Here is a 25,599-nt window from a genome sequence, read left to right as displayed (position 1 = left end):
ATCAACAAATTATAAAAAATTTTTTTTTAGGTAAACAGTTTTATAATTTTCCATGTTAAATAAAAATTTATTTCTAATCGTTGATCATAAACGCTTTATTGTAAAATTTTGGATATCTACTGGAATTTTTTTCGCGAAAAAATATGAGAATTTATGAAAGGAGCTCTCGAGAATGTAATGGGATCCTCATATTAAGAGTAATTACGAAGGATTCAAGGACTATAACCTTAAAAGAAAAGTAAATACGAGACAACATATGAAAAAACGTTATAGTTTAGTCTTTATGGAAAATTGTTACTTTATATGTACATGCATTTTTGCGGGCATTGTTTTCTTGCTTATAACTATATAGTATGTATATATTTATACATATATATAAAATGCGAAGTAAAATAGTAAACCTACACATAATATTTTAATAGAAAAGAGATGGAGATATAGAAATTGTGTATGTGTGTGTGTGGATAAGGCAACAGGATTTAAACTCTTCATTACTGCGCCGGATAGGCCAATGCCTTTAAGTACAAAACCCAATGTAACACTACTCTTATAATCTTACCATCCGGCTTGTTTGTTAAATAATATCATCGCTACCTGGATCAAAAGTTTCAAGAATCTCGTATCTTAGTTTGTGAGATCACGGTCTCAAGTCTCCAGTTTTTACACATCCTGTCATTTGCGTTTAATAATATACAAAATATTTTAATTAATATAAAATAAAGTTACATTTTTATAACAGATCGAAAGCTATATTACATAAACGAACTACGATACTGTAAAATTGATATTATAAGGGCTACAGTTATTTGTACGAATTTTACATTATATGTATATGAGCGATTCAACGTGAAATTTACTTATGACGTTTTAAATTTGGCTAAATATATTTTTAGTTTAATGTTTGCAGAAAAAAAGGTATAACTTTTTTTTCAAAGTGCCCAAATTTTCGAGTTAGATGGATTTTTAAAAATCGATGTTTTTTTAATTTTGGGCACGATTTTTTTCCTTTTTTTTTATTTTTACATTTCTGAAAATACTGAAAACAAGTTATACTAATGTGATTATTTTTACTATATAGTCTTATTTTTTGAGTGTATAACAAGACTGGTGAAATAAAAATAATATTTTTCATAAAAATTGCAAACTGAGGATTTTTTCGTGAAAAGGACAAAATAAATATAGAAAATATAAATGAAAATCAAGCATAAAATGAAATCTTCTTGTCCAGGTTATGCAAAAGAGGCGATAGAAAAAGGCGTATCTCGAGGCAATGCGTACTCGTTATATAAGCGCTCGGCAAAGTTGGCCCGAAGGCTCTAATTAAAACAATAAACGGATTTCCAGAGCGCGCGCGGCGCAGGCAGTGAACAATGGGGAGGGAGGGGGGGGGTTTCCTCCTCCCAACTTTCGTGAACCGCTGCTGAGCACAACATTTCAGCTTTCAGCTCTGTGTATAAATGTTTCCATATATTATATCGCGAGTTCGCGCCCCACAGGATATCTGTAGCTTTTCTGCGGATAGTGGGGAGCATTTGGGTGTTGGTTGGAGGAGTCGTAGAAGTGTATATCCTGTCGAGAAACTGGCATAAAGTGGAGGGAGGGTGAGTCGGCGGGTTAAAAAGAGAGTGTGGGGCAGGAGAGAGAGGAGGTTTAAGGGTGGTTGGGATTTCGAGGGGTTGGCTTTGGCGTCTCGTTACAGTGGTTGACTGTGGGGGGTGAGAGGTCGCCCGTCGTGTTTTTCGCCGATTGAATCAATTAAAGTGGAAAAACTCCCGTGCAGACGCGTCATAGCACACACCCGCTAAAATATGTATTCCAGTCCGAACGCGTACCTGACTTATACTCAATGGACAAATGCACTCGATGTCGCTATGACGGACGCGAAAAATCGACATTTTGTTATACTTGTTACTTATAAATGTTCAAAATTCAGGAATAAGCAAACAGATGCGTAATAAATTCACTCATTTTTTCAATTATTTTTTCTCTCTTTAATATTTATAAAATATGCTGCAAATCGTAAAAATGTGTAATGTTTTTTTAAATACAACTTTTTTTATCTTAGTGCTACAATTGACCGTGAAAAGTCAGATTTTCGTTAGCCAGTTTCAGGTTTAAACAAAATTAACTTACACTTTTTTTGCCTTTTATTATATTATTTCTTGTCCTAAAATGCCATAAAGACTTATATTTTTCGTTTACCCTTCTTTAACTGCTTATGCAAAAAAAAGGGTGAAAATAAATGAACAAAATTTTTTGGAAGGCTTTTTATTTTGAAGTGACTATATTGAATCACGGTGTACGGTTTTAGAGAAGAAAAATATGGTTTTGACCTTAAAGAAGCCATAAAGAAGTTGGTAATTTGAAAATGAAAATAACGATTTCTTTATGTAAAAATAACCCTTGTAATGGTCCATTTATGATTTTTCCCCTTGAGAATTTTTTTTATCTTTGCGTTGTTCAATAAAAAAAAAAAAGAAAAACGCGCGGTACATTTTACTATAATAGAAAAGGGTAAAGTATATATATATATATACCTTTACTCTTTTCTTTGATAGCTTTTTCTCATGGGAGTTAAAAACTTGTTAAAGCCGAAGGTATGTATAACACTAAAAAGAAAATCTTATTTTAAGAGAGGAATTGAGTCTTATTTTAATCCTCAGGTGCTCGAGCTGGAGGAAAAATATTTGTCATCTACGAAGTGGAATTAATATGAAAATATTATAATTCTAACTTGGATTGAAAATGTTAACACCTTATTGGTATCAAATCTTGTCTTCTATTGAATTAAAACACCTTGGTCGAGCAACATTTTTAACAGTCTTTACTAATTTTCTGAACTTTACTGCAAAAACTGGCCGTCTTAAAAGTGCAAAGAACGTCTTGTTTTAAGACACATTTGGTATCTTAGACATGAAAAACGTCTTAAAACAAGACGTTTTTTGCACTTTTAAGACGGCCAGTTTTTACATTTTACAACGCTTTTAATTTGCTGATTAATTTAATAGATAATTATATATTAAAACCAGAAATTGTTAAAAAAATCTACTTAATTGAAGGGTATAAATTATTAATTTTATTTTTTTGTAACTAACTTCTAACTAATAATTTAATTCAGTAAAAATATAATCGTGATAACTTACAATCAAATAAAGAGGACAGTGTATTATTAGACGTTATAGAAGCTCATAGGAGTGTTTTAGGATTAAGAGCATTGTTTCGTAAAACAGAGTCTGTATCGTTTATACCGGGAAATAAATGGTTGTATGAGAAGTTTGTTGCAAACAGTTATCCACAAAGGGGGACACGCGCGCAATTCATTCGAACGCCGTTGGTGAGCAACACTATTCACCACGGGGTGTAACAGAAGCAATGCCCATTTGCTATTCTTCTTTTTTCGTCCTTACCTGACATGTAAATCTCATTTTTCACCAATTACTAAATTCACGTATATATAACAGTTTTTTTATTTATTATATTAACCGAAAAAATATTACTTTCTGTTTATGAGATATAAATTTTTCAAAATTTCAAAATTGTATTGATTTTTTTCTTTTAAATGGTAATACATAATTTCCTTAAAAATGCATCAATTTTAAAAGTTTCTTTTAAATTGTGTGTTTTTACGTAAACTTTTTGTGAGTTTTTAAAATTTTCGAAATTTTTAATTCTTTTTAGGGTTGTCTGGTTTGTTTTATACCATACGTATACATTTATATACTTTAGTTATTATGCTCTGGTACAAATAAATTTTTATTTGCCTCAAATAAACGCAAATAAAATATTTCTCTGGGTATATTGGAGTACATTTATAGTATGCTTCAATAGTACCACTTCTATCTACATTAAACTTTCTTCAAACATGTGATTGTAAATTGCAAATTGTTGGCAAGGAATTTCTTCTTTGGATATAATTTCTATAATACATATTATTATACAACTTTACAGTTAAAAAAAAAAAAAAAAAATTGTTAAATTTAATTACAAAATTTTTATATAAATCTATTATTTATAATTTATACGTTAATTTTATTTTATATTTTATACCAATTTCATATGTTTTAACAACTAAATTAAAATATGGACAATATCTAAATTTTAAACACTACACTCTACAATTACATTTGTACTTATCATTACAGATACTATAATAAATATTCACTGACGAAGGCACACATCAGTTGCCGAAACGTATGAAATAAAGGAAAAATTTTGTTCTCTTTTCATAGAACCCTCATGCCAAAGAACTTATAAATACATTAAATATGAATAAGGATCAATATAAAAAAAATCATGATCTAATTTAACTATAAGTTTAAATAGTGACTGATATTTTAGTTTAATATTTTACTATAAATGAACAAATTTTTTTTTTACCTATTCACAGCTAATGATGCTGATATGTAATTTTAAAAATGAAAAATATTATTTTCCATTTTTTAAGAACTACGAATCGCATTTTAGACAAAAGATTAGTTATAATTTATCGAAAAACTTTCTTTAAAGAGAAAATTATAAATGTGGAAAAGTCATAAACATTATACCAATTATTGTAATAGCCGTACTGCCATATACTCATCTTCTCCAAAATAGAACAACATGCGAAAAGGTAAATGTATGAACTGAGAAAAATATGCTATTGAATCAAGAGCATTTTTGCCAAAGGTATAAAAATTATTAATTCAAAAACATATGCTACAAAATTTGTAAAATATTTTATAGATTCTATAGCATATGCTTTTGAATCAATAATTTTTATACCTTTGGCAGAAATGCTATTGATTCAATAGCATATTTTTCTCAGTGTATAAATTCCACGATATTTATACTATATATGCTTTAGTAAGGTGTTAATTTTTAACATGAAATATCTTATTCTGAAACAATTGAAATGACGATGTATTTTCCTTTGAATTTTAATTATTCTAATTAATACCATAACTGAATTTTGTACTCCCATAATTATGGTTGTGTCCGAACATTGTAAACATTTAAATGGATAATAATATCCCCTTAAAGTTGACTGAAAAGTGCAATAAAAATTAACCAAGAGCCATAAATGTAGTCATGAAATTTTACGATCTTCAACCGACTAAATAAAACGGTAGCACGGTTCAGTTAAGACCAATAATCGCAATAATGTGCTACTCGGTATTTCCAGCTTAAATCGTGACCCAGTCACGGTTTTTCAAGGCCGATTCCCTGTAAGGAAGTTTTGTCGAGAGAAAATTGCCCAGAAGCTTGAGTGTCAACCAAAGCAAATTACCAGGACAATGCTCCCTTTTCTGGTACGAGTTCTCTGTTCCAATATTCCATTTTGGAATGAAAAGGGCGACGAAGACCACGATGGGTTCGAGACAATGTTAAAGGAAAATTTCACCCAATAAATTCTCCCTGCAAACCAAGTCATTTTCTGGAAGCCATCGTTGCGCTCTCAAAAAGTGATCCTGCAGTCAGTGAAAGCTTCAACTTTCCAATTTATTGTCGCGGTCATATTTCTTACACTGCGGGTGCGCACAGTGCGGTCACTGGGTCAGAATCTCGGTTCCCGAAAAATTGTTTGGCTGGACTGATTTCAATTTTTCGGAGCAGAAAACACGGTATACTTTTTCAATTTATTGATGTCAAAGGTCGCATGGTAATTTTGGTCTTTTCGACAGATATACTTTTTTCTAGGGAAGAAGATCTCGAAATGAAAATAAGTGTCACATAAACAAGAATAGAGAGGTCAATATACCGCAGGAAGGATGAACATACACAGATGCTTTCAATGCGGAGAAAAAAATCTGGTAGCAATTTTGTAATGTTAAACGTTTCTAAAGATTGAAGCTTGCTCTGATTCAGTTAAGCAGGAATTAACACAAGATAAACTGCTTCTTGGATCGTTGCCTTCATTTGTGGTTAATTTCTTCTTGTGAAACTGATGCATTCGTTAGAAAAAGATATGGTGGACTGTTTTTAAATTTTTGTCCCCATTTTTATAAATAGCGATCAACAGTAGGCGACCAGAATTGATTGAAAATTTTAATCCATAATGCAATTTGCATAATTGCTCTATTATGACGTTTTTCGATTTCACTGCCTCAGTGTTGTCGGTGTGAGATTTGACATGTGAAATGGAAACTAAAGGCTTTGCTGTCCATTTGTGAGTAAACTGTATTGAAAATGAAAATGAATGTAGTAAAATGTGTCAGGTGCCACATGCCGGTTAACTTTAAATATTTGCATTGAAATCTGACTTAAACAGGTAGAAAGTGAAAAATGTATGCGACTGCGGGCACAGCGCGTGCCTCAAAAACGAGAAGAACAAACTCGAACGCGAATGTTTCAGTTTTCAGATAGACGTGTTTTCATCAGTTAGTTTTCAGACTTTTGAGAGGATATACCGTAAATTTTGTGGCTCTGCGGGATGGTAAAGATAACTTGGAACAATAACGAAAAGGAACGCGGCCAACAAACGAAACCATGGGGGTTTGGGATCAGGCCGAACGCGCGACTATACCATAACCTCAATATTCACCCCTTCCATTTTTACTTCACGTTTTGACCCAGAGAAAGTCTCTATTTCGATTTTTCATTCTTAAATTAAATTTTCCATTTTCACGCTCATTTTATTATACAAAAGGATTTTCCTCATTTTTAACCGTGCTGCTTCCGTTTTCTCCCATCGCCTCCTCTAAATACATGGAGAAAATTTTTCACTAACGCGTCGTTGAAATAATCAATAGAACCCGACAAAATCTGATTAGAAATTGGACTACCACTTTACATCACAAAGATTGAAACTATAATGTAATTTCAATATGATTCTGGTGTCAAGTTGTAGTCCAATTTCTAACAGTATGGAACCCATTTCAGAAACATAATTAAATTTAATTCAATGAATCAGATCCTATAGGATCTGCAGTCCGTTAGTATATATTGAGAATTAACTTCGGATAAACGGATCTTTTATGATTTTGGAAAAACATTTTGACGTGACAACGTCTTACTCCGAGGTCTATAGGGAATCAGTCAGAAAAATTGGCGTTCATATCGACGCCCAGAACTCGAAAACTATAAGTTATATTTTCAAGATTTTTGTGTTATTCGATCACTTTAGGTTTAATCTCGATGCCACACTTCTTTTTGTAAAAATTAGAAATGAAATTTTTTATAGCTTTCTATATTACCGACCGGTTAAAGATGTAACTGCATGTTAGTACAGCGCTAACTGCTGACAGTATTCACTATACCTATATATGTATATGGGCGATTCCACGTGAGATTACCCTATGAGATTTTAAATTCGGTACACAGAAAATTAAAAGGCATTAAAATAAGCTGCAACGCTTATTATTTTAATCGAATTTTGCTTATTTTAATCCATTTTGGTATTAAAATAAGCAAAATTGGATTAAAATAATAAGCGTTGCAGCTTATTTTAATGCCTTTTAATTTTCTGTGTAAATATATCTTTTTCGAACTTTATAGAAAAAAAACGTTTACGTATTTTTTATTTTTTTTATAAGTGCTCAAATTTTCGAGTTATGAATATTTAAAAATCTGATTCTTTCGAGTTTTTTTAAAATACACCTAATTTCAAGGACATATCTAACTCTGAAAGCATTGAATTTACGTATTATGACCAAGATACAAAAAAGTTTCAGTTTTTCATCGACTTTCAAAATATGTTAACGAAAATTAAAATTTTTTTAAATTTAGGTGCGATCTAAAAAAAATTTTTTTCTCGATCTTTACACACATAAAAATAATAAGAAAATTTTTGTAATACACTAAAACGTCAATCGAGAACAGACGAATGTGTAGTGCTGTTCTCGATTGACGCTTTAGTGTAATATGTTTTGGAGTGGGCCTGATTTGTTTGTTGTTTGTGGACTAAAAAGTAAAAAAAAAAACTTTAAAACTTTAAAACTGCACTTTGTGGACTTTACAACCGCTTTTGTTTATATAATTTGTTTTAAAAAAATGATTGAGATTATGTTTTGATATTATTCCGGTGAAAAATTTGAGCAATTGGCAATACTCTGACATTACGTTTTGAAAATTTTTAAATTTAATTGTTTAGAAATTATTGGCAGTTTATTCTAATTTTATGCACTGGAAAAAAAATTTATTTGATTCAAATAATCGGTTATTTTTATTATTAAATAAATATTTATTTGAGTTAATTAAATGGTATTTGTTTTAAATACAACAATTAGTTCAAATACAATTTATTTAATTCAAATAAAAATTATTTGGTTAAAGTAAATATTTATTTGATAATACAGTGAGGTAATCAAGTATTTGAATCAACTAAATTTTTTTTAGTGTGTTTAAGTACAAAAAAAATACTAAATAAAAATCATATAAACTGTATAAGCCTGTGAAATAGTGAAAAATGTAAATAATAAAAATAATAATAATAATAATAATTCCACTTTTTTTAAAAAAGGGCAAGACGGATCAACAAAAATATTCAAAAAGTAATATTAATTTTCTATCATATTACTCTTACTGATGCGACACCAAAATAAGTTTCTGAAAATATTACAGCAAAAAAATTTTTTTTATTTTGAATTATTTTTTAAATAGTTTATTTATAAAATGTTAATAAATAAAAAATTGAGTTTTCCACAAGGTTCTCCATGTCCCATAAAAAATTTAAAAAAATTTTATAATCTACATAAATTTCTAAGTAATAAATCGTTAAGAAAAAAAATGTTCCGTAAAAATTATTTATAATAAATAATAATTATTGTTATGATTCAATTAATATTTAAATAATTAATTATTATTAAATAAGTTTTTTTTAATTGCGTCATTTTTTTTCTCAACGGTTTTATTTATTTTTTGAATATTATACGTTTCAAGGCTAGAAGAACGTTTCTTTTGTTTTTGAGGACAACTGCATCTCCAAAAAAAATTTTTTATTTCTCATTGCAAAAAAAAACTCAATAGGAGTAAAAATATGATGACTGAAAATTAATTATATAATTTTTGAAAATTCCAAGAACTAGTATGGTGCATTAATATTTTGAGTGCTTTAATAGAAAATTTACCAAGATTTGCGTGTCTTTTATAAAGAAATAATGGTAATTTTCATGGGTTTTAAACAAAATCTAAATATTCTCCGTTAAATAAAAAAATAATGGTATTTTTTATTTTGGAACAAATTTGGAGGGGTCAAAGCATATACACGGAGAAAAAAAATTTAGTGTTTGCAACAAAATTATTTGATTAGGCAATTTTGGTTCTTGTAACCAAATTTTGGTTGGCTGAAACAAAGTCGCAGAGTTATCTCAATCAAACATTTGGTTAGGCCAACAAAATTATTTGGTTGAACATTTTTAAATTCCAACCAAAATTTGGTTTCGACAACAAAATAATTTGGTTAACACAACAAAATAGTTTGGTCTAAAAAACCAAATGATCGTTTGTTGTCCTAACCAAAATTTGGTTGCGACAACCAAATAATTTGATTCGCTCTCAGCTCATAGCTTAAGAGAACAATTAGTTTAAATCTCTCACAAGGATAGGTAGTCCAGTGGTCAGAGCTCCCAACCTTCAGTTTTAAAACAGAGGTTCGATCCCAGGCGGAGATGAGATTTTTCAAAGTCCTCAAATATTTCAATTGGATAAATATAAATTAAATGTTTAATTGATAATAAATAAATAATGAAATCTCTGACTAAACATTTTTCTCAGTGTATGTATATACATATATAACATTTCTATTCTGAGTTTTGTCTGTTTAGATATAATACAGTATGTAGTTCATACATATATTGAAGTAAATCGTATAACGAAAATATGATAAAATTTCTTTTTCTGGTCAAAGTAAAATATTGAAGTGATGATTTATAAAACGACGAATTTTGTTTTGTATTAGTCGCAAATATTTTTCGACAGAATTATTGAGATAAATAAGTAAAAAAAGTTGTACGTGCGATAAAAGCAGGCCAACATAAAAGATGCGGCTTGACACTTTTCGTCAACAAACATAAACCAATAAATATAAAAAGCCAAGCCAGTGATAGAATGAAGATGATTTACTGCCACTGGCACTGCTTGTTTGTGAGCCCATTTGTGAGTTTTCGAAGCAAAAACTTTCTATATTCTATCCCTACTGCGGTAGCTTCTGAAACCGCATACACTTCCACGGGCTAACCAGGCTTTAAATTTTAGTCCTGTTTTTAAACAGTCTTGAGATAGAAGATTCAAAAACCGAAAACATTTTGCTATATAAAGTTATATGACCCCTGAAATAAAATTTAAAAGACCTTGACCACCAAAAGAACGACCAAAAACCCAATATATAAAAATAACAAAAATGTCAAAATTTTTCTCACTTTTTTGACAAATTTTTTCGGTTATAATGAAATGGACCATAAAATATTTCTTTGGACGTAGTAAAAAGTTTAAAAATTTTAAATTAGGAAAAAAATATTTCGTAAACTATACCTAAAAATAAAAATTTTAAGATAAATAAACAAAACACGAAAGACAAGTATGCACATAATCATTGACATAACTAAAAAAAAGATGATTACCGAAAGAGTAAACAAGTTATTTAACATATCAATATTGTGGTGGATTCGATAGTGAGCGCAAAATTATGAAACTCATACGAAAGTGAGTGCACATTGTAAATTGACTAACGTTAGTGTTAAATGTCGACTTACTTTGATAAGAAGCACAAGAAGAAGGAGAGAAAAAACAAAAAATACAGCTTTTGGGATAATTTTAAATCACTCAATTATTATATGACTGGACGCAAAAGATGTTGCGTAATAATTCAGACCAGATACTTTTTAAAAAAGCTTTACAAAACGAATTGGGTCATGAAAATTTCATAATAAAAGAAATTGAACAACAACCAACCAGTTCTAAAGCAGAACATGGGCTTAGTGATATATTTAGGATTCTTATAAGGTCAGTCATTCCAATTTATATGAATAAGTTTAAGAGAACTGTAATGCGATATTTATTAAATTATTTAAAATTTTACAAATAATAAAAGTATTAAGCGATTATAATTAAGAAATTTCAACAATTTACAAGAATCATCAACATCGACCCCACTATATCAATCAATTAATAATAATTAGGACAACAACAATCGATAACAGAAATAATAAAAACTTGATTGAATTATATTTTCAACAGGTTTTTAGATCACGAAATGTAAAATAAAAGAAAACGTGTCTCTTAGTGTATAATCATTGAAAAATGAATATCAAGTTAAATTAAGTATTAACATTATTTTGAATTTTTAAATGAGTGAAGGTACATAGAAGATGGAGAAGAGATTGACAAAAACCAAGGAAGTCTGTTAAGTTTAATAGTGAAAAAGGAACCGAATACCGAGGGTGCAAAATTAGATTTAATACGGAAACAAGGATTATTTGCAACTGAGATAACATTCCTCTGGGATGTACTACCACAATTGGAAAATCGATTGGGTTTTTCTTTAGGTCCAAAAATTTTTTACAGTAATGAAAATTCAAGTCTTATCATAATGGAGGATCTCGAGGAAAAAGGATATCGACTTCAAAATAGACAAAAAGGATTGTCAATGCAGCATAGTTTAATGGCCATTGAACGTCTGGCAAAATTTCACGCTGCCTCTGTCTCGCTTTTTGAAGACGTAAGATTCCCACTTTATTTTTTTATTAGCTAAATTAAAAAAAAAGGAGTGAAGTAATGAAGAAAATTATAAATTTTTTAAAATTAAATAATGAAATATATTTTTTACAAAATTTTACAAAAAAAATTTCAAGACATTTCAAATTGACTTTATTCAGAAACCAGAATTAATAAAACAATTTAAAAGTGGAATAATGAGTAGAGAAACACATGAAAATATGTACAAAATTGTAGTGTCGACACTTCTCCTATTGTCGAACTCTATAATTGAAAAATGGATCGATCAGGAAGCTGTGACTGCGGCTCACAAATTGAAAAAAATGTCCGACAATTTTGAGAATCGAATTTCCAAAGTCTACGATTATGACAACGAAGAATTTTGTGTCTTAAATCACGGAGACTGTTGGCATACTAACTTATTATTTAAAAGCAATGAACAAGGAACTCCAATCAATATGCTTATGGTAATTATTATTATTATCATTTATAATAAATAAATTAAATTAAACATATTTTTAGGTTGACTATCAAATGAGTATTTTCACGTCGCCAGCAATTGATCTTCTTTATTTTCTTGGAATATGTCCTGAAATTGATATAAAATGCGAAATGGACGACTATTTCCTTCAAGTGTATTTGCAAACTCTAAAAATGACAATGCAAAAAATTTGTTACAAAACAGAAGCGCCTACTATGGATCAATTAAAAAAAGCAATTGAAAAAAGAAAAATTTACGCCGTCTTTTCATCTCTAATTTTCTATCCAAGAATGATTGCTGATGAGATTGACACTGAAACGTTTGATGATACTCTGGTAACTGGAAATACAAAAATGGATGTTTTTAAAAATCCTGATGCAATCAAGGCCGTAGGAAAAATTATTAAAATTATGAACAAAAGGGGATATTTAGATTAATTTTTTTTCTCATCTATATACAATTGTAAAGATTAAATGTCATCTGCTTGCTGATAAATATAATTTTATTATTGAAAGACACTAGAACTAACAATTGCGAATTATTAATGTAGAAATAAGTTTTGTTGTAAGTGTTTTACAAAATAAACAAATTTAAACTAAAAAAACATGTCATTTTCATTTTCTTATCAATTTTATTTCAGATTTACCTCTCAATTATCTCACTGACATAAAAAGTAAAATAAACAATTATGAGGAAAGTGAATAAATATTTCTTGTCTAAATACAATTTTATCAAATTTTAAGTTCCATTTTTTCATGAAAAGCAAAATTTAAAAGTTTTTATTTATAGTTGATCAATTTATTTTAATTCAAATTAATTTTCATATGAAAAACTGTAAGTATAACCGACTTTGCATATAGATGAGTCAAATTACTATATGGAATAAAAAAGAAAACTGTAAAAATTTTATTTTAAAACCGGAGATGACAATGAGGAAAAATATAAAATTACATTGTGATAAAAGTGAGATTGAAAATTCAGTTTACATTCATCTTTGAAGTGAATAAAACGAGTGACTTTTAGAGGTTAGTAAAAATTAAAAATTTAATAGGTTTTCGAGAAAAATTGTACTTTTATAAATAATTTTTAACGCATGACTTTTTTGTTTTTTTTCGTCTATCAATTTTCAGGATATTAGCAAACAAAATTTCTATATTTGAAAATGGAAATCAATCAATTGGATCAAACATTTTTTGAGAAAGTTGTGCAGGATTATTTAAAAAATAAAGAAATTACTTTAATTGAAATGTCAAAAAGATTAGCTTCTGATAAAGGAGACAATTTTTTCAGTGAAATCTACAGAATATTTCTAAGATATTACATTAATTCTCATGCAAAAGATTCAATAGAAATAGAAGAAAAAATGACTTTGATTGCAAAATACGAAATAACGAACGTAAAAAAAGAGGCGGTTCATCAAATGTTCATCACGGAATTGAAAGTTTTTCAACAAGTATTGCCAAGAGTAGAAAAATTAATTGGATGTATTTTTGGACCCAAATTACTTTATGGCAATGAAAATTCAAATTTTATCATTATGGAGGATTTGGTGTCTCGAGGATTCAAAATGTTAAACAGACAGAAAGGTTTATCTTTGCCCCAATGTCTTGTCGCTATAGAGAAAATTGCAAAATTTCATGCTGGAACTGTCGCCCTTACTGAAAAGGTATATATCATTTTGTCTTATAAGAGTAATTTTTATGTTTTAAATGTATGATAATATACATATACAAATAAGGTGAATATTATAAAAAGAAAAAAATGAAATAATGTATTTATTTTAGAAACCAAACATTACTAAGTGTTTCGTTGAGGGGATGATAAGTGGAAAATATTCTGAAAATTATTTTCGCTTTCTGGAAGTGTCCTTATTAAATTTGTGTGAAGGAGTAGCAGATTGGAACGACAATGAATGTAATGAAGCGATAAATAAATTGAGAAACATAATCGGCACTTTAAAAGAAAGACTTTTGTGCATGTACGAATATGACGATGAAGAGTTCTGCGTTTTAAATCACGGAGATTTTTGGACGAACAATATCATGTTCAAAAATGACGAATTGGAAGATTCTTGTCAAGTTTTACTTGTAAGTGTTTATTGCACTTCAAATTGAGTGTGAATTCAACTCACTTAGAGTTTAGGTTTTTTTTGTGTTTTTAAAAAATTTTCAAGATATGAAATTGAACATTTCCTAAAAATATAATCAAATATTGTTTTTACATTCACAGATAGATTATCAATGTTCTGTCTATACATCTCCAGCAATTGATCTTCAGTACTTCCTGAGCATTTGTCCGGAATTAGAAATAAAATGTGACAAAGATGATTTCTTACTAAACAAGTATTTAACAGTTGTTGAAAATGAATTGACAAAAATCGGCTGCAAGACCAGAGTCCCGACGTTAGACGAATTGAAGAAATCGATTTTTAAAAGAAGAATATTTTCTATATTTTCAGGATTCATCTATTTTCCAAGAATGATGTGCGATAAATCAGATGTTGAGGAATTCAACCTAGTTCTGGCTAAAGGAGAAACGAAACTGGATATTTTTAAACAGTCAAATACGCGTAAAGCAATTCGTAAACTTTTGCTAACCATGAACAATCGGGGATATTTTGACTAAAGTTTCAATAAATATATCAATCAAGAAACACCTTAAGGATGATCTTTTATTACTTTTTCAAATTTTTTTTTATACAATTTAAATTATCCCCTTTTGATATACATATTATTTTCATTTTGAATAAAAAATATTAAAATTATAAATGAAAGGAAAATGAAAAAAAATGAAATTTGAAATATGTTTCTTGATCTCAAAAAGTATTCTTATTAAGAATTTTGAAAGCATGTACTTAATCTTTTCTCCAAATATTCAAGAAAAAAATTCGATTAATTTTAGAAATATAAATTTTGAGAATTAATACTCAAGCAATGCGTTTAGTAAAGTGGATCCAACTCAATTCGAAAAAAGCCAAATACAGAAATAAACTAAATCACCGTTTTGTCAGGTGTTATACCGCCTAATACGATTTGACCTAAAAGATCGGTCAATGCTTGGACTTGAATAACACCATTCCCCTCGACAATATCGCGCGTTTATAGAATTTCCAGCTTACAATAGTGAATTGATAAATTAGAAATGCCAAGGCTACTTTTTCCCACTCTCGTGGTGTATTTTTTACTCAAACGAAGGGTTGAATCTTTTTTATAAGGAAAAGAAGCCATGCTATTATGACTTTTCACCCACAGGTGAATGAGGAATCTTTCAAAATCACGGAGAATAAAAGTATAAGTAATCCTTCGATTTACAAGCGCAGCAAACTGTGACCTTTATGAAATTCTTTGATGTCTCCACGTCAATGTAAACGAAAAGTGTCGTAAGGCTTTCATCAAACTGTCACAAAAGGTGCGTTAGACAAATAATGTGAAGACATGAGTTTTGAAATTTAATCCGGATGGCTTTAAACTTATACCTCAAATAGTGTTATTACGTTTGTCGGATTATTATTTGTCAAAATTACTTAATAGTGCGAGTTTCATCTTTTCTTATTTCTCGTGGTAATTTTTTGACAAGATAAACTTTTCATTTCTTTTAATAAGGCTCGACACATGACAATTTTCATATTTATCATTATTAATCAAATCTGTCCTTATAAATGACACTCTAAAATAAGAAGAAAATGAAAATAAAGTCGACAAAAAATTGGAATAAATTATGAAATTCTTGTTGAAATTATTCCGAAACGTGGTTTTCACGGATACACAAAATTTCAATAAAAGGATATTGGACATTTCTTTCGCACACATGCCTGAAAATTAAGGCACTTGAGAGCACTTGATGAGGATTTGGCACATTTCGTTCATGTGTGTTACACAAAGTAAAAGGAAAAAAAACTTTTTTTCACCCTCCACTATTCATCCCCTTTGTTCAAGATAAGGTTACGTGAACTGGAAAATATGAAAATGAATCTGGGTCCATTTGTGGAACCCCAAGACGACTTTCGAAAAGACACATCTCAAGAAGCGTCCCAAAGTCTCTCGCCGTGTTGTCAATTGATTTATTGTAGGGCAGTAAAGCAGTAGGTAAAGCTTGAAAAGTTCACCTCGGTAACCTACATCGTGAACATAGAAATTGTTGTGGCAAGCCTCGATGGGTGGTGGAGAATCCAAGTGACTAGATGAAGCTGAAGCAGAAGAAGAGGAAGAGGAACGAAAAGGGGCGAGAAGAAACGGAAGGAACAGAAAAAGACAATCTTCAGAATTTCTCCTTTTTCATAAATGGCAGTCAATGTGAGTGAAAGAGAGGAAAAAGAGAGCAAGAGAGAGGGGCGAAGCAAACTTAAAACGTAGGTAGCCACCTACAAGCCGTAAATCAACGACGGGTACTGAGGGTTGTAAAACTTGGGCTGCGAATCGCAAATCGAAAACGGTAGCCGATATTTCGGTTCGTGACGCTTAGATGTGGAGATAATGGCTGTGGAAAGCAGAACTTGGGCGACGTGGTAAGTGACTTAAACCGGGTTACTCGGTCGTCAATGGCAGAAAATTCCAGTAGCAGGCCACGATTAGTCACGAGGGTCAAAAAGAAACGAAAAGAGAAGAATATAGGCTATTCTCTCATCTCCTGAACCTAATAAAAATGCGTTTCTTATTTTTGCCTCCTCTTTTCCTTGCTTGATTGAACTTCCTGTCCAAACGTCCACATGTCCTCAAGGCCCACGGTTTATATATACATAATTCACTCCTCGAGTGAGAAAAAAATCTCGAGAACGGTCAACAGGATGTTGTTGAATGCGTATATGGACAAAACAAGAAAAAAAATAAATGTAAACTGAAGGAAGAAGGTGTGGCTTTCGGTCGGAAATTTTGGTGAACTTGATCTCGAATGTTTTCGTTTTGTTTATATATGTTTTTCGGGTACTTCGTCCAAGAGGAAACATTTGTTAGTGATCGCATAAAATTGTTATTTTTCTTATGCTTCCTTGAGAAAGCATTCGAGCATTAATTTTATAGTGCATACATATTATTGGACCAAAATTCCCATACACTGAGAAAAAAGACTGTGTTTGCAATAAAATTGTTTGGTTAGCCAATTTTGGTTCTTGTAACAAAATTTTGATTGGCTGAAACAAAAGTCGTAGAGTTATCTCAACTAAACATTTGGTTAGGCCAACAAAATTATTTCGTTCAACATTTTTAAATTCCAACCAAAATTTGGTTACGACAACAAAATAGTTTGGTCTAAAAAACCAAATGATCCTAACCAAACGTACCTTATAAGAGAACAATTAGTTTAAATCTCTTACAAAGATGGGTAGTCCAGTGGTCAGAGCTCCTGACTCGCAGATATAAATTAAACGTTAAATTGATTATAAATAAATAATAAAAAAAATAAGGTAGAATAAAATTTTTAATTTTACAAAAAAGCGGATGGTTTGATCAACCAAACATTTTTGTTAAGCCAACAAAAAACACTGAACCAAATTTTTTAGTTGACTCAAACAAATACTTTGGTTGCTTAAATACCAACAAAATTTTGGTTTCTCTGAGTAAACATTTTTCTCAGTGTATCTTCGGATTTTGTCAGCATTGAGAGAAATAAGAAACAGAGGTGTTTATACATATCGACTGTACGTAGGGGTCCATTTACATTATACTTGCAATTCTGCTTTAATAAAATAGTCCAGAAGCAAATGTGTCGAATACGGGACAATAGACCCGTGGGAGCAGGAAATCAATCTTAAGTGCCAATGACCTGTGGCGTAGCATTGTATTCCTGTCATTGTTATTATTGTATCACTATAATATTCGATCGTATCATAGGAAAATTGTTGCTAAATATGAAAGACTCGAAGATTTGAGAGGATGTTCAGATGCGGGCTCGGGTGGTCGTGGGATCTTGTCACCCTCTCTCGGAAAATGCCTAATTTGAGAAAAAAGTTGTATGCATTGTCCCCTAACGAAACAACGACACCCATAATTGTGTGTAATTCCAGAATACGATGACTCAAATAATTTTGTTATAATTTATTTCATTAGGAAAACCTTACTACTAATTGTTCTAAAAGTTCTCGCCACTTAAGGTTATTAACCATTTAATTCAAAAATTATCAAGTTGCTTTTATTTCATACAAGAATTTGCTTCTTTCAACGGTACAGAGAGAAAAATAACCATTATTGATAACCTTGAGGTTATCAAATAATTCAGCATATTTTGTGAATAAAAATTTTACCAAGCCATTTAATTAAAATAAGTGAATTGCCATATTTTAAAATGTTTTGACCATGCATTAATTATGCACAACTCTTGTCATAAAGCTATTATGGGAGATTCAATGCAACTTTGTAAACTTGGGGTTTATTTTTATAACTGTCAAATATTTATGATATTTTCAAAAGTCTGATATTGGGCAATGCAAGATGTTTTGGAAATCTGTGGCTGAAAGTGCATTCACGAAGGTAGCCGGATCTTTCTTCCGGAGAGCAGTAAATCATAATCCTGGATTTATGGGTCAATTTTTGTAGAGAGTCAAGGGATCCTTGGCATTTTAGAGGTAACAAGAGCTTTCACTCCCTGTATCTGCAACAATATATACAAGCAAATAGTAAAAGTTTCTTGTGCTCTCTTTTCTATAAGAATCGACAAGTTTTTTTTCGCAAGAAACTCCTATCGTCTCTTCGTGAAGTCAATTTTCAGGTCGAATTCAACGTGAGAAAAGCAGAAAGCATCATTTTTTTGTTTTCGAAAGTTACGACTATTCTCCAAGTTCTCAAAAGAAATGTTATTTACCATCTTTATTTTCTATATTTTTTCTCAAGTTTCAATGTTTTTCAAATTAAAATCTTTTAAATTTATTTCTCGAGGCATTTATTCAAATTTCTAAATTTATAATTATTATTATATTATTTGATTCAGAAAACTTTTTTCTCCAAAAAGGTTAGAATGAATTAGAATTTTCGAGTACGTTCTCTCTAAATTTGAATTAGTAGAAAACTACTAATTCAATAGCGAGAATTGAGCAACTAATTGAAAATAGTTAAATTTTACTGAAATATCAGTTAAAATAACTAATTGACAGTTAAATAATTTGAGGTTATGTTTGAAAATAACTGAAATATTAGTAGATTTCGTTTCACTATTGTTTCAGTAACGTTTTCTATTGATAATTAGTGGAATTTAACTAATGTTTCAGTTATTTCTTACTGTCAATTAGTTAATTTTTACTAATTGATGTAGCGAGAATTAAGCCAGGTTTTGACTGCTAATCAGTAGTTTTCTACTAATTCAGATTTATATAGAGTTTGTAAAAGAAACTTTTATAAAAACTTTTGTACAGGCTTTTATAAGATGTTTCAAAATGCACAAAGTCTTAATGTAACAAGAGAGTGAAAATTTTTGTCTGGGCACTAGTAATAAAATTTTACGAAATGTTTACATCAAATGCGGTAAAATTTGAGGGTAACTTGCCTTCTCTTTTCGTGCCGCTTTGAAATGCTTTTCAATAATATCTAGTCATTTTACATTTATAAGTGTTGTAAATTTTACTTAAATTTATGATATTAACTTTCAGATTATGCAAAATAGGAGCAAAGAGAATAATAGTTGAGCAAAATTTAACCAACTTTCGGTATTCAAAACACAATTTTTAAGAATAGAGTGAAGGGATATTTTCACTTTCGCTATATTCAAGGAATTGTAACTCTGCTCTTTAAGAACCTTTATAGGTATATGTTTGCTTATAAATTTCAAATTCATAAACTTTAAAATTTACAGACATTTTCATAAATTTCTAAGTTAACTAACACCCGAAAGTATATTTTATAAAATTCAATAAACAACAAATTATTCAAAAAAGTCCAGTTTTCAAGTCGTCAAAAAAATAAAACCCTTTTTTGAAATAAAATTGAAAACGCAATTTCCACTCTGTAATTAATGTTTTAAGTTGACAAATTTAAAGGAAAAATTGGTATTATTAGGGACACAACTCTGGGACGTGATTTCTATTCGAATAACAGGAGCTAAATGCGATTACGATCTCGTTTTATAAAGTAGGGTGTGTGTATATACGGGACACAATAAACTCTAGTACTGAAGCTCATGTCGTGAGACACGTGTCAAGCTACGAGACTGATATTGTATCATCGTTATACACGTGACGAACACTTAATAAAAGCACAATATATGTATATCTTCAAAGAATAACTACCACTCTTTAAAATCTAATTTATATACTTGACTTGGATTATTAAAATTGCAAAAACACTTTTTCTCCTTTTCCCTTTCACGAAATTTAAAATTATATTTACGTACAACATATTTAAAACATATTTATCATTTGATAAATTATTCTTGCATTATAAAAAATATGTAAGAGATTAATTAAAAATGAGTCAGTTAATGCGAAATTAGGAAATTCGACGAATTCTGTAAAGTGAAATATAAATAAAAATGTATGGTATAAACTAGGGGACGAGATGGTGTCAATTTGTCCAGTAGAGGTCCGACAAACCCAGTTTGTTTCCAGGAGAGCGTTATTTGTAGAAACACAAGGACTACTACGTGCAAAGAAGAACAGACAGAGAGGATGGTTAACTCGAATATAACGACGTCCTGATGCCAGCTTCTTGTTTCAGCTTCAAGAAAAAGCGATCGTAACGAGGACGAGGCAATCGGCTGTTTTTACTTTTTCGTTTTCCTTCGACACTCTAACAATTGTTCGGGAAAATACAAGCGTCCAAGATTGTCCATCTGTGAACGTAAATATTTCCAGGTCTCAGCTTCTACCCTGAAACACATTTGTTTCTGTGAATTTCGAAGAAAATACATTTTATTGAAAAAAGATGATTTTCAAATTTTTATTGAAAATATCTCATTTTTACTTGAGCAAAAATCTGTAAATTAGTTATGAATTCAACAATATTGAAATTTTTATTACTTGATAAATTTAATCTTGATCAACGAATTAAGAAAAAACGATTTTTAAATGCTCAAGTACGTTTCTAGAATTCCCTTGGGGGAGAAAGGGGGTGAATGAGTATGGATGAAGTCATATAAGCCCCATGACTAGGAAGCCGCAAAGAGACAAATCACAGAGCGTCGAATACGAATGCAATGTCATATATAATGTGAACATTGACATGGATGTGTTTTTGTGTTGTTGCGTGTGTATACTGTACACACATTGTGTCAATGTGCCGTAATCGGGGCTCGCCCCAAACAACAAGGGTGAGAAAACCTATATCCATAGAATGCGTGACATCCGGATCGGTCAGTTCCCAAGCTCTTCAGAAGCATCATGTAACCCTCTCGACCCCTGTGGAGAAAATCGTATCTTCCATTCGAAAATCATAATTTCCAATGTATCAAAAAGTGAACAAAAAAACTGTCTTTTCAGGTCTATTACCTCTCAATTGACTATACGTACTGTAAATTTAAATTCGATTCTAAAGTAATTCGATAATGGCTTTCATCGCGATCATTAAAAAGCTACTTTTTATCATAAATAAATAAAATCCGTTCTATCGATGTTCTGTATTTCAATTAAAGCTACGGGATGGATAATACATAAAAAAAACTATAAAACTGTCAGAGTAAATTTTAATTTTCAACAAAATCATAGATTATATAATCTGTCTTACAATTATTTAAGATCTAGAAGCAAACCTTATATTGTTGGCATGTTAAAGGAGCAAACTATACTTTTTTCCTACTTAACCTAACATAACTTCAAAATGTGGTATGGTAAAAAAACCTTAATAATAAAATTGGATAAAAAATTGCTCTTCCTTTCTTTATACATTTTATTATATTATTTAATATCAATTTTGATGTATTTGGTTTGGTAACTGCGTGCGTCACACACAGTTAAATGGAGTGTAAACGAAATATTTCTTAACTAGGAGATGAAAAAGAAAGGAAAAATGAAAAATCGTGTGAAATAGTATGTTGTTTTCTCATGGGTAGAGATGAGGAAATTCACCGCGACTGAAGTAATAGCATCCAGTCGTGACATGAGACGCGCTTATCGGTAATGTAACCAATCACGAGTTGTGCCTCGTTGAACCTAGTTGGGTCGGGTTTGGTCGAATGGTTGAGTTGACTCCTCTTAACGAGGAGTTTATGACAGCGTTGACGACGATCTCAACCAAAAAGAAAACTTATTCTCGTCTAATGTTACCATAACCCAATCAGCACGAAAACTTGCAGGAATCTTGCCGTGCAAGATTGCAGTGCAAACATGTAGCAAGTTTGGTGCAAGTTTGCAAAACTTAACACGATGCGCAGTTGTAAACCGAAGCTCCTCGGCTGCGCAATAAATTTTTTAACCTCCAAAACAGGGTGCTCTTTATGTTTATTTAGTAACAAATTGTTTCGAAAACAATTTTTTTTAGTATTATACAAGTTTATTGCAGCAAGCTTTTTGCAAGTTTACTGCAAGCTGGCTTAACTACCTTGTCGCAAGAGGACATTTTGTTGCTTGCACCAAACTTGCTATACATATGTTTGCACTGCAATCTTGCACAATTTGCACGACAAACTTCCTGCAAGTTTGCTGCAAGTTTTCGTACTGATTGGGAACCAATGGTACTGTTCCTTTAAATTCTCACCAGAAAAACTATTTACAAATTTTATAATAAATAAATCATTAAGTATAAACGTGCTTTGAGACATAAATATGCTATCGAATTAACAACAGTTCTGTCAAAAGCATAAAATTTATTGATTCAGAAATTAATCACTTAGGTTTTAATTTGTATATAAAATGTGCGATTTTAGTATCATGATTTTTTTTCTAGTGAAACTAAAGTTTTTCAAAAAAGTAAAAACTCGTGTCACCAAAGTGAAGACGAATGCATTCGTGAATTGTGCATAGATAGTGGCCACGTGTCTAAGAATATACCACGTGGCAAAAATAAAAGAGGGGGTGGGGGTTGGAGCACGCGACCAGCGGTAATTTTTCACTAGTTGCAAACACACGAGCTGGCACGAGTACAAGAGGATGCAACCTAGTGATGCGTGCTTGTAAGTCGTTAGTGTCTCTCCAATGTGCCCTGTTATTTTTGCATTAAAATCACTCTTGTTGGACCCCCTACGCTTCTCTTTTTATGGCCCTTTTGTCCTACAATCGCGTTAATTGTTCAGAAAAAACAAGAAACAGTTAACGTTTATCTTTATGTATATAACTGTTTACTCCAAAGCAGACGCAGTTATAGAATATTATATATATATATATATATATATATATATATATATATATATATAGAAATGTCAACTATGATGTCACGTTTTTTCAGAATGTTTAATTTTTTTGAGAAAATATTAAGTGTTTAGTTGATATATTTCGACCACATTGTCATGTTAAATTTATTCTTCTAATATATGTAACATATGCTGACCTGCTTTAATGACGAAATAATACTAACGTGGTTTAAAGGCATCCGACAATTTTTACGATCTCACACTACATTTTTTCAAGGGAGTTATGAGATTTTAACAGACCGTTTCTAACAATATTCTCATTATAAAACAGACATAAAAAGCATTTTTTATGTCTTTAATATATTATTTTTATTCTTAGACGGATTTTTTACAATGCTTCTTATAAATGTTGGTAATTTATAAAAAAAAATGTAAAATCAAATTATAAAGGAAGAAAATACTCTCTAAATCAGAGTAAAACGTGCACCATTAATAAATTTACATTAGTACCCGTGCAGAAATTTTGAAAGAGCCCTGGTAGGGCCCACGTCGGGAAGCTCCAAATTCGTATGAAATTTAGAAGTTCTAATATTTTTACTGATATTTTAGTGAAAAATGACTAAAGATTAATTGAAATTAGAATTAGGATCTCACTTTTCACTAATTCAGATTTAGATAGGAAATACATAATAGTGTAAAATATGCAAAAGAATTTTAAAAATAGAAAATTATATATGTTTTACATTTTAAGATGTTTATTTATGTCCAATAAATTTAATTTATAATCAATAATCGTAAAATAAATCACTCGTTTTTTACAAGTGTTATATGTTTTTATGGCGTAAATTTAAAAAGCAAGATTTATCAAAATGTACCAATGTTATGATTTTTATTACTTATAGGTATATTTTGAAAAATTTGACATGGTTTACGATCATTTTTACAATTTATATATCAGTTAAGTTATCATTGCATCTTTTCCCAAATTATTATATTACATATACAGCTTTGTTAGAAAACCATAAAGTTGTATTCGAAATAGTTTTCAATACATATATGTTTAAATATAAAAATTCCAAGCAGTAAAGTTTTGGATTATGAAACAAAAAATTTAAAGTGTTATAAGATAGGAATGTATTAAATGTTGAAGAAATTTTCAAATATTCTTGCACAAAACGGTAGATTTTTTTCAAAGGGATTCACCATTTGTTAAAAAAGGCATTTTTTCTGATTGAAGTAAGTTCCCCTGTTTTCAACTACATTAGACGAATAAAGAAACCTTTTTTCTCCGAATGTACCATTGCAAATTAGTAAAAGGAACAGATTATTTATGAAATTACTTCTTTTTCAAACTGTGAGCAATAAAATAGAAAACTTCTATTTTGTAGCTGACTTATAAAGCCGTCAAACTAAAATGGAACATATACTCATCTACATCATCCAAGTGCTCGACAACGTCGAAAAAAATGTTTATTTTTTTCTACGAATGTAATAAACGTGACAGCGAAAAAAAGCAACTACCAACAAAGAACTTGCGGCTCTTCAGAGGTTAGACTTGAGGCAAAGTGCATTCATGTTCTCTTTTATTGAAGACAGAATAAGAATTTAAAAATAAGGTATCACCTGGCTTTTATATTCGGTGACTTAACCGGATCCACGTGGAGGCGTTAACGACTTCCTGGCGATGCGATTTCAGTATAAAAGGAATGATATTTTTGTCGAAGGACCTCTTGGACAAGAGGAAGAATTGAAAAAGTGGCAGCGCTCCGCGCGCACGCCCCATTATGTGGTGTAACTTGCGTTGTCAGATGTGTAACAATCGAACCTTACGTCGGTCAGGGATCACCTGCCAATCCCTAGTGGCTGCCTTCTATTCTCTCCGTCCACTAACAAGCTTTTGATGCTTGCTTTTTCACAATTCCTCAATTCCCTATAAAACTCTATGTCTTCATTATAGTGTAAGTCTTCATGACTTTTCGAATTCAAAAAAAGTCGCTTGTAATGATCCTGTTTTCTATATACACTAACATAAGTCCTAAATCGAGCTGACGATGAGGCTTATTTGCTGCTCCATTGAAAATATGTACAATCGTTTCGAGTCGCGTCGTCTTGACTTCGATACCAATCATATATCCATAGTTATTTTTATTCGTCATTATATCACAAATCTATTCAATGGAAGAAACAAATTTCACTGTATGAGAAAAAAATTAGTTGCAATATCAAATAACTTGATGGCTATTTTGTACAGCCATCATTCGTATTAACACTGCTAATTATTATAGCTA

At 30.5% G+C, this 25,599-nt stretch overlaps 2 protein-coding genes across 2 annotated transcripts; both read left to right on the top strand.

Annotated features, from left to right (window-relative positions):
• Nucleotides 1-10,587: 10,587 nt before the first annotated feature.
• Nucleotides 10,588-12,707, top strand: LOC127290413 (uncharacterized). The gene is made up of 4 exons (XM_051318951.1): nt 10,588-10,917; nt 11,272-11,632; nt 11,790-12,095; nt 12,151-12,707. The coding sequence occupies exons 1-4, from the start codon at nt 10,766-10,768 to the stop codon at nt 12,544-12,546; spliced, it is 1,215 nt and encodes a 404-aa protein (XP_051174908.1). The 5' UTR covers nt 10,588-10,765; the 3' UTR covers nt 12,547-12,707.
• Nucleotides 12,708-12,871: 164 nt separating this feature from the next.
• Nucleotides 12,872-14,770, top strand: LOC127290414 (uncharacterized). Its single transcript, XM_051318952.1, has 4 exons — nt 12,872-13,134; nt 13,240-13,775; nt 13,894-14,196; nt 14,339-14,770. Exons 2-4 carry the CDS (start codon nt 13,272-13,274, stop codon nt 14,732-14,734), a joined length of 1,203 nt encoding a protein of 400 aa, XP_051174909.1. The 5' UTR covers nt 12,872-13,134; nt 13,240-13,271; the 3' UTR covers nt 14,735-14,770.
• The last annotated feature ends 10,829 nt before the right edge of the window (nt 14,771-25,599 follow it).

The sequence above is a fragment of the Leptopilina boulardi genome, unplaced genomic scaffold (genome assembly GCF_019393585.1).
Source record: "Leptopilina boulardi isolate dan_hultmark-lab unplaced genomic scaffold, ZJU_Lbou_2.1 LbouV2_64, whole genome shotgun sequence".
Classification (NCBI taxonomy): Eukaryota; Metazoa; Arthropoda; class Insecta; order Hymenoptera; family Figitidae; genus Leptopilina; species Leptopilina boulardi.
The sequence above is the reverse complement of the archived record's forward strand: the minus strand, read 5'-3'. Positions and strand labels throughout refer to the sequence as shown.

Bases quoted from the DNA above. Each gene is read 5' to 3' on its own strand.
- LOC127290413 (XM_051318951.1), top strand. From the start codon at position 10,766: ATGTTGCGTAATAATTCAGACCAGATACTTTTTAAAAAAGCTTTACAA. The intron at 10,918-11,271 runs GTCAGTCATTCC...AAATGAGTGAAG, and splicing joins ATATTTAGGATTCTTATAAG to GTACATAGAAGATGGAGAAG. The intron at 12,096-12,150 runs GTAATTATTATT...ACATATTTTTAG, and splicing joins CTCCAATCAATATGCTTATG to GTTGACTATCAAATGAGTAT.
- LOC127290414 (XM_051318952.1), top strand. From the start codon at position 13,272: ATGGAAATCAATCAATTGGATCAAACATTTTTTGAGAAAGTTGTGCAG. The intron at 13,776-13,893 runs GTATATATCATT...TATTTATTTTAG, and splicing joins CTGTCGCCCTTACTGAAAAG to AAACCAAACATTACTAAGTG. The intron at 14,197-14,338 runs GTAAGTGTTTAT...TTACATTCACAG, and splicing joins ATTCTTGTCAAGTTTTACTT to ATAGATTATCAATGTTCTGT.